The sequence below is a fragment of the Bubalus bubalis genome, chromosome 3, assembly GCF_019923935.1.
Source record: "Bubalus bubalis isolate 160015118507 breed Murrah chromosome 3, NDDB_SH_1, whole genome shotgun sequence".
Taxonomy (NCBI): domain Eukaryota; kingdom Metazoa; phylum Chordata; class Mammalia; order Artiodactyla; family Bovidae; genus Bubalus; species Bubalus bubalis.
The window spans coordinates 69,247,628-69,256,922 of record NC_059159.1 but is presented as its reverse complement, the minus strand read 5'-3'; the positions used below and the strand labels follow the sequence as shown (position 1 = coordinate 69,256,922).

The 9,295-nt window shown below is 40.7% G+C and overlaps 1 protein-coding gene across 6 annotated transcripts in view; it reads right to left on the bottom strand.

Annotated features, from left to right (window-relative positions):
• Positions 1–284: 284 nt before the first annotated feature.
• The window catches only part of CEP44 (centrosomal protein 44), a 35,255-nt gene continuing 26,244 nt past the window's right edge, over positions 285–9,295 (bottom strand). For all 6 annotated transcript variants that reach the window (XM_006056278.3, XM_045164998.1, XM_045164999.1 and 3 more), the window contains one exon: positions 285–713. In XM_006056278.3, coding sequence (XP_006056340.1) covers positions 546–713 — 168 coding nt within the window. In that variant the 3' untranslated portion in view covers positions 285–545. The remainder of the gene's footprint in view (positions 714–9,295) is intronic.

The window sequence follows — 9,295 nt, the reverse complement described above, 5'->3', positions numbered from 1 at the left end:
ACCTGGGAATCCTTACCAACCCTACAGAACTAACTTATTTGCCCTGCCCAGCTTTTTCCTAGTTTTCACTGTTGAACTACATTTTAATTCCTACCTCTTCAGCCCGTTTGTCCCTTTCACTATTCTGGTTACACAGTCCTTTACATTTGTGTGGACTTAGTTGAGGACGGGAGGAAAGTAAGCATGGGTGTTTGTCATAGCTGAATATTTTTCTAGCAATCTTGCCCTAATTTTGTATTTTTGTATTGTAAAGTCAATGAAAATATTTGAGTGAATGAAGCACGTTTTCTATTCAAAGCAAACATGTATTTCCCTGCCCATGGGGCCCTCCACCCCGTTTACCATGACAAAGGTATAGGTAAGTTATAAACGCACATGAGGAATATGGGTGAGGGGCCATCAGCCGGGGTTTTCACGAGCTGGTGGAAAATGGAAATCAGATGGACAAGGGCGATGCTGCAAAAAGGAAAAGCAGAGGGTGAAGGTCCACCTACTGAGAGACTTACTGCTCAAGAAGGGGCTCCGGGTTTAGTGGAGGAGCTCCCCTAAAACATCCGAGTGCAGCAAGGGAAGGGAGACATGGGGTCCCAGAAATGAAGAGGCAACCTGGGAGAGGGACCCGGGAGAGTCCAGGACGAGCTGGCTGGAGGAGGCCTAGAACGCAGCCGGCCAGGGTGGGAACAAGAGGATGGGACACTCCATGTGGGAAGGTTCTAGGAAACAGAAAACACAACACAAGAGATTAAAATAGTGTATAAACAGATTAGCAGGATGGGTACACAGCACTTAAGAGTGCTAGTTCTTCCTATTCCATAATAGGTGGTCTAGACATAAGGTCAGAAGTAGACCAAATGAGCAAAAACTAACCAGATTATTTACAAATACAGTTAAAACACCAGAGAAAGACTTAAAATGGTCAAGATTTTTTCCTCTGGGGAGTGGGGCTCGGGTGAAGAGCTGTAGGGATAAGAAGCCTCAGCAATTATCTTAATCTAATAAAAAAATATATAGTAAATACAATGATGATATCATAATATAATAATATAGGTATTGATACTAATTAGTAGAGATCTACAAAGTGAATATATTCAATTATGGCAAGTGTATACTTCAAAAGTCCTGTAGAAGATATAACTTTTGTGGACATAAAGTCAGAAATAGATACCAATTACCTTAATCATTGCATATCTTAAAAACTTATCCCAAGGAAATAATATGTACCATCAAAGAATTACACGTAGGAAGGCTTATCATGGGCACTTTTTCTATTTAGGAACTTTATAAACCAGTAAAATGCACAATAGAGAAATTATTTAAAAGATCATGGTATCATGCCCAGCACATTGAAGAAGTTCAAATGACTGTTAAACTTCTAGGACAGAATAGTGTGAAAAATCCATATTTTATATTTAGAAACATAATGACATAGAAAATGATCACTAGTCCCATGAAAACATTTAAATTATATCTAAAATATAATCTCCATTTTAATAACCCACACAATTCACATGAATGTGCACATAGAAAAATAAAAAAGATAACACCAAAATATTAACAAAGTTTAAGGTGCTCTTTGTACTTTAAAAAATTTTCAAAATGAGAATAAAATGAACATGTGGTACTTTGAAAATGTTAAAAACAGAGAGTGCTATGTAGTAAAATAAAACCATAAAAGATTGTATTTCTTACATAGTCATTTTAATAAGAAGCATGAAAGTTGAAACTATAATAAGTTTTCTTATCTAAAAAATTTGAGTTTGCATATTCTTTTTGACCTCAGGGTAGAGGATGTTATTTGTAACTCATCCAAACTCATCTTTTAAAATTTAACAAGACAGTTCAGTAGTCTATTTTTACTATAAATCTATCTTGAGCAAGAATGTTGATAACCTGAAGGTTAACATATATTCATTAGCATTTTTTTTACTAAGTCAGAGAACAACATAATCCAAACAGTCTTATCCTTTCTCTAAACTTAAAAAAAAAAAAAAAAAAAGGCAAAAAGTCATGGACTACCTTTTGAACTTTTCCCTTCAGTTTCTCATAACAGCCTTCATTTTCCCATGAGTACAGTACATTCTTAAAGCTATAAAGTGTGAGAACATTATCCTGGAAGCAAAATGTTATTGTTAAACTACCAGATATATTTTAACACTGACTACTTTATAACTTTGAAGATACACTGAAAACAATTTAAAAACACATGTCTCCTTTAACTTTAGCTTTTACAACTTAAAATCAAATAAAACTGGACTAAGAGGGGAAGAGGTGGCAACTTATCTGAACATTCTTATGACCAGCTCTTTTTAAAATGTAATTTTTTGTGTGTTTGAGCAAAGTGCTTTCCTGTGTGTTTTCCTACTCCTCCTGATTCACTTTCCTGATAAAATGGGAAAGTATAGTTGTCACAGCGTTCCCCAGTGACTCAGTGGTAAAGAATCCGCCTGAAATCGAGGAGACACAGGTTCAAGCCCTGGATTGGGAAGATCCCCTGGAGAAGAAAATGGCAACCCACTCCAGTATCCTTTCCTGGGAAATCCCATGGACAGAGGAGCCAGGCAGGTTACAGTCCATGGGGCTGCAAAGAGACATGACTTAGTGACTAAACAACAACATAGTTGTAATAATTCTTTACATCCTAATCTTAAACGTTAAAGGCTCACTGTTGTTATTGTTGTTAAATGATAGTTTGGATGATACCTTCTACGTTGAAGCTAATTTGCTTGAGTTGTATACTTATATCTTCTACATGTGTCAAAGTATTAGGGTTAAGAAATCATATATATCAAATAGTTCTTGTCATGAGAAAATAAAGAACTAAGGTTGATTTTTCCCAAAAGTGACACATAATTTTCTGGGTACGTCATTACACCCATAAGGTCTCTAATAATAGAAGTGTACTGTTTCATGGCAGTGAAAATCCACAGGGAGACCTGGCTTTGCAAGAAGCTTCCTTCAGCATCTTAAATGCTGTGACCCCATACCTTCCTCTGTGGGTTCCACATGGCAGCTTTTCACTCAGGCGCAAGCAAGTATATCAACTCCAGAGCCACACCCTCACATCACACTGTACAGAGTTAAGGGTCTTTTCTGGTAGCTATGGAGGCAAGGGAAGGAAACTCATCTTCCCCAGAAGACCAAGCTCTTTGCCTACAGTTGGATGGCCTGCTCATTTGTCAATCAGTGTCTGGGAATCAGTAGAATGAGTTATAAGGCAAGTGGGCTTATACCTGAAGTCATTTTGCTTGAGGCTTATAGTTGTTTTAGGGCTTCCCTGGTGGTTCTGTGGTAAAGAATCCCCTGCTAATGCAGGAGATACAAGAGATGCAGGTTAGGAATATCCCCTGGAGAAGGCAATGGCAACCCACTCCAGTATACTTGCCTGGAAAAGCCTATGGATAGAGAAGCCTGGCAAGTTACAGTCCATAGGGTCGCAAGAGTCAAACATGACTTAGCGAGTAAACAACAACAACAACACATGGCTCAGAAAGGGAAAGCATTGTTACCCACTAGGAAATATGGGTAAATCCCCCAAAGAAAGTTAAGCGTGAGAGCAGACAGCCAATGTGTCTACAATCCCCATCACCATTAAGTAGATTATTGCACATTAATAATTATACTTCTTCACTTTTCAGGGAAAACAAACAAAATGAAAAGACAAACAAAAAACAACAAAACCCCCAACCAATTCTATGGTCTTTAATTCCAAAACCAAAATGAACAACGTCATCTGTTTTTGACTTGAAGATAGGCCCCAGTTGACGAATCCATGCACAAAAGTTGCCTTTTGATAGCATTGGGAGAACAGAGGAAACAGGGCCAGTCCCAGGACATAGCAGAAACCATCCTTAAGTAGTCCTAAGAAAAAGGGCTGTAGTTGAGTCTTTTAGGAGAACTTTGTAAAACTACTGTCAGAAAACTGATTGCTACTATGAAGCAACTAAATCATTGTTTGAGGTAGACATTATACTAAATTGATATCAACCAGTATAAACGAGCACAGCCAACAAATCAAAATATTTATCTGAAATGATCTGTTGGATGTTATTTATCCTGTTGGACCCACTGGAGATAGGGCTCTTTAAAGTGACTCCATGGGACTGCTGTCAATGCTCTCGGGTGATTATCACCCATCCAAGGCAGAAACACCCTTCCTTCCTTATCCAGTCAGTATTTCTCTTTTCTGTCCCCTCTTCATCTCCAATGCTCTTTACCTTCAGCCTCGTTTCTCTCCTGGATCCTGTAAGCATTCTCTAACTAGTCCCCCAGCCTCCAGCTTTGTCCTCTTCTTGTTCCTCCTCCAACACCACCAGGGACATCTTCCTAAAACAATATTCTAGTCCTCGTGGCTTCCCATTGTTTCACAAGGTAAAGCTCCTTAGGATAATATGCAAGATTCTACCTCTTCAGCCTCAGTTGTCACCAGTGGTTACTATTTTTGTTGGCAATTTGATGAAATGCTACTATGAATAGCCTTATAAATTCTGTCAATACTTATGAGGGAATTTTTCTAAGGTATATGCTGTGGTGCAGCATTGCTACTTCATAGGACATGCACATCTTACAAGTTTTTTGCCAAACGATCGGCAAAGTCATCGTACTGACTACACTTCAATCAGAGTTATTTAAGACTTTGTTGACCACAACCTCAATAAAACTTAGTAATGACTTAAAATTTTGCACATTGACTATTTTTTTTATTGTATATTGCTCATTCAGGATGTCTTTTCTCAGTAACTCATCTTTTGTATTCTATTGGAATATTTATTTAGGGATGTTTTTACATGCTGAATACCAACTTGTTGGTTATTCCTACTGAAAAAAATTCTGTTCTGTCATCTCACATCTTATGATAGACTGAAATATTTTTAAGGGATTCCCAAATTTTTATTTCAGTGGTAAAAATCACATGGGAATAAGTCATGTAAGAATAAAATTTACAAATGGAGAGGGAGGTATCAGCTGGGATTCATGGGGGACGAGTGCTCAGAGTTCCTGGGGCTCCTCTCAGGGTTTCTGTGCTTCCTACCAAAGTCCTCCAGGAACTTCTGGAACCTCCATGGGTTCCACAGTGCCCAGTTTGAGAACCAGTACCCTAGGGCAAACTTCCCTTCACAGGAGAAGAAACTAAGCTCAGAGGTTGAGCTATTTGCTCCAAGAACCCTGGTGGTGGCTTCCTCCACCATGGCTATCAGGAAGGAAAGGATGGGGAAATATGCCTGCATAGTGGCCTTGGTCTCAGAGGATAGCCCTCCTTCTCCAGCATGGTCACTCCCCATTTGGCTTCCAGGTGTGTGCAAACTGAGGGCTTCAGCCAGTGCTGCTCGAGTGACCTTGCACCCATGGCATCTGTGTGGCCAGCTCACCTCTGCAATCTCAATCGGCTCCACTGTGGACATTTTATGTGACATCAAAGAAGAAATGTGAGTGCTGGAACCACTGTCTTCGCACACTCTGTTGGGGAAGATCAGGGCTCACAGAGTGGGTGAGGTGGAGAAGGAGAAAGTAGAAAATACAGATGTGCAATGATCTGGCCATTCTCCATGACCCGCAGTTAGGTCTCTTGCCATTGAGGTGGAAGGGGCGCTCCAGGTTGCAGGTGCATCTCCAGTTGGCACGAAGCAGCTGAACAAGCCCTCTGGAGGTGGAGACTGGGCTTGACAGTCAAGCCAGAGCCGCCAGCACTAACTCATGCCTCTTTGACCTCATCCTGTGTTTCGTCCATATGAACATCTGTATCATCTTGAGAGGCACAAAGGGTGTTGGTTTAGGAACTGTTAAAGCCCTTTAACATTGACAGCATTTCCACAGACAGGTCCAGACAGTTGCCCCTCAGTATACATACCTGGGCTTTGTGGGCAGACATCCTGTGGGATGGCAGGGCAGTCATGAGCCCCAACCACCTCTCCTGCACACACACCATGGCTGCCCACACTGGCCCGAGCCCCAGTGCCCGATTCTCATTCCCTTCCAGATCGGAATGCCTGCAGAGCTGTTTCCTCCTTCTCCGTGAGATTTCTGGGCTCTGCCATGTCTATGGTTCCCTTTACCCATCACATCCATTCCTGTTTTGGCTAGTTTAAGCCAAGCCATTTGTGCAGGAGGTGTAGGATGCTGCGGGTGCTCAGCAAGTACCTTCCAGCCAACACATGTGCAGGGAGGGCTACCTTCTGCATGAACAACCAACCCTCCAGGAAGCCACCATCTTTCTAGTCAGTAATTCAACTCCCATATGTCAAGTTTATATTTTCTTTTATGACCTGTGCAATCTGAGTTAAGAACTATTTCCACAAAGATCATCTTTTCCAGTGCTTCCCTAATGTTCATTTGCATATTTTTAAATGCAGATTTAGTTCACACGTGGTGCTGATGCTGCTGCTCATAGACCTCACTTTCATTTCTATTTCCATATTTATGTCTTTAATCTACCTTTAAATGACTGAATGGTATAAAATGAGGCTCTAATTTAATCTCCCCCACCCCTTGACAGACTTGCCTTCCTAAAACTATTCACTGAATGTAGTGTAACACATGCTCAGTCGTGTATGACTCTGAGACCTCATGGACTGTAGCCCTCCAGGCTCCTCTGTACATGGGATTCTCCAGGCAAGAATACTGGAATGGGTTGCCATTTCCTTCTCCAGAGGATCTTTCCAACCAAGGGATCGAACACATCTCCTGCATTGGCAGACAGATTCTTTACCACTGAGCCACCAGGGAAGCCCTTATTCACTGAATAGTCCATCCTTTTCCCACTAGTCAGTAATGCAGTTTGTCATAATCTTTATTCTGTGTAGAGTCTGGTAGGAAGCTCTGTACTCTGCTCATTGCAATAGCCTATTTTTCTGCCCTGCAATACCATAACTACTTAGCAATCATAGTTACCGTTATAATTACAACAGTTTTATAATAATTTCAAATACCTTTTAGGAAACCTCTTTAAAAAATAAATGTTTAAAGCCAAAATAATGACAATGTTTTTTGGAATTAAAACATGTAGAAGTAAAATGCATAACAAAAAAGGCTCGAGGGGTGAATGTACATGTAGTTATAATGTTCATATACTATACTTGACGTGGTATAATATTACTTGAAGTTAGCCTGTGGTAAGTTAAAGATGTATCCTGCAAACCTGTAGCAACTACACACATTATAAATATAAAATATAATTAATAAGTCAAGAGATAAAATAGAGCTATTAAAAAATACTCAACTAATGCAAAATAATGCATAAAAAGAGGTTAAGAAAAGAACCAGTCCAGGTTCAATGCATGATACTGGATGCTTGGGGCTGGTACACTGGGACGACCCAGAGGGAGGGTATGGGGAGGGGGGAGGGAGGAGGGTTCGGGATGGGGAGCACGGGTATACCTGTGGCGGATTCATTTTGATGTTTGGCAAAACTAATACAATATTGTAAAGTTTAAAAATAAAATAAAATTAAAAAAAAAAAAGAACTAAGAACAAATGGGAAATAAGAAAACAAATAAGGTGGTATATTTAAACCCAACCATGTCCATAATCAAGTTAAATGTAAACCATCTAAACACTCCAGAGATTTACAGATTGCATGAAAGAGCAAGGACAGCGTATATATTCTCTTCAGGAAAACCACTTCAAATACAGATGCAGATACATTAAAAGTAAAAAGATGGGGAGTAATGCCATAATAATACTTTCTAAAAGAAAGTTGGAGTGGATATATTAAATCAGACAAAGTACATTTCCAGATGAGAGAATATTACCTAAGATAAAGAGGGCCATTTCATAGTCATAAAGGAATAAATTTATCATGAAAAAATAACAGCCCTAAGTGTTTATGAATCTATACAACAAGAGATTCAAAATACAGGACAGAAATGAAAGAAATGAGAATCTTCTGCAGCCTTCAACTACAGTTATAATTGGAGATTTCAACACTCCTGTTACAACTGATACATTGATCAACTGAATGTCATTAAAATTTAAAACTTCTGCTCTTTAAAAGTACCTAGTTAAGGGAAATGACTTTGAGAAATCAGAGAGTAGGAGAAAAATCTTTGCAAAACAGGTATTCAAAAAGGGACTCTCACAACTCAGTAGGAAGACAAACCACCCAATATAAAAAAATAGGGAAAAATTGAAGAAACTTTCACCAAAGAATATACACAGACAGCAAATAAAGACAAGATACTCAACATCTTAGAGAAATGCACACTAAAACCACCATGAGAGGGACTTCCCTGGTGGCTCAGTGCTGGAGAATCTGCCTGCCAATTCACGAGACACGTTCAGTCCCTGATCTGGGAAGATCCCACATGCCACGGAGCAACCAAGCCCGTGCACCACAGCTATTAAGCCTGTGCTCTAGAGCCTGGGCAGAGGAGGCGATGGCACCCCACTCCAGTACTCTTGCCTGGAAAATCCCATGGACAGGGGAGCCTGGTGGGCTGCAGTCCATGGGGTCACTAAGAGTCGGACACGACTGAGCGACTTCACTTTTCACTTTCATGCATTGGAGAGGGAAATGGCAACCCACTCCAGTGTTCTTGCCTGGAGAATCCCAGGGATGGGGGAGCCTGGTGGGCTGCCATCTATGGGGTCGCACAGAGTCGGACACGACTGAAGTGACTTAGCAGCAGCTAGAGCCTGGGAGCCGCAGCTACTAAGCTCACTTGCCCCATAACCCATGCTCCGCAACAAGACAAATCACCACAATGAGAAGCCTGCGCACTGCAACTAGAGAGTAGCTTTCACTCGCCACAACTAGAGAAAAGCCCAAATTGTTTAAAAAAAAAAAAACACCATGAGGTACCACATTGTCACCTTCTGTTTACTAATCACTGGTGAGGAGGAGCGTCCTACCTTAGGGTGATGGAGAGGTCTGATCTTAGGACAGGTGAGATCGCGTAACAGTTTCTCAGTTAGGTGTGCTCACCACCTGTGGGAAGAGAACGCGGCAGGCCAAGTGGGGTTGCGCTTGGAAAGTGACCAGCCAGGGTCACACACCCACCAAAGAACTGACAAAACCAAGTGTTGGTGAGGATGTAGAGCAAGTAGAACTCTCAGACTGCTGGTGGGACAAGTAACAGGGCACAGCCACTTTGGAAAACAGTGTAGCCGTTTCTCATAAAAGTTAAACATAACCTATCACATGACCCAGCCATTCCATTGCTAGGTATTTACCCAAGAGAAGCAAAAGTGTATTTTTAAATAGACTTGGATCCTAATGTCCACAGCAGCTTTCTTCATAACATTCCCAAACCAGAAATAACCCAATGTCCATCAACTGATAAGTCATCTAGAAACTGTGGTA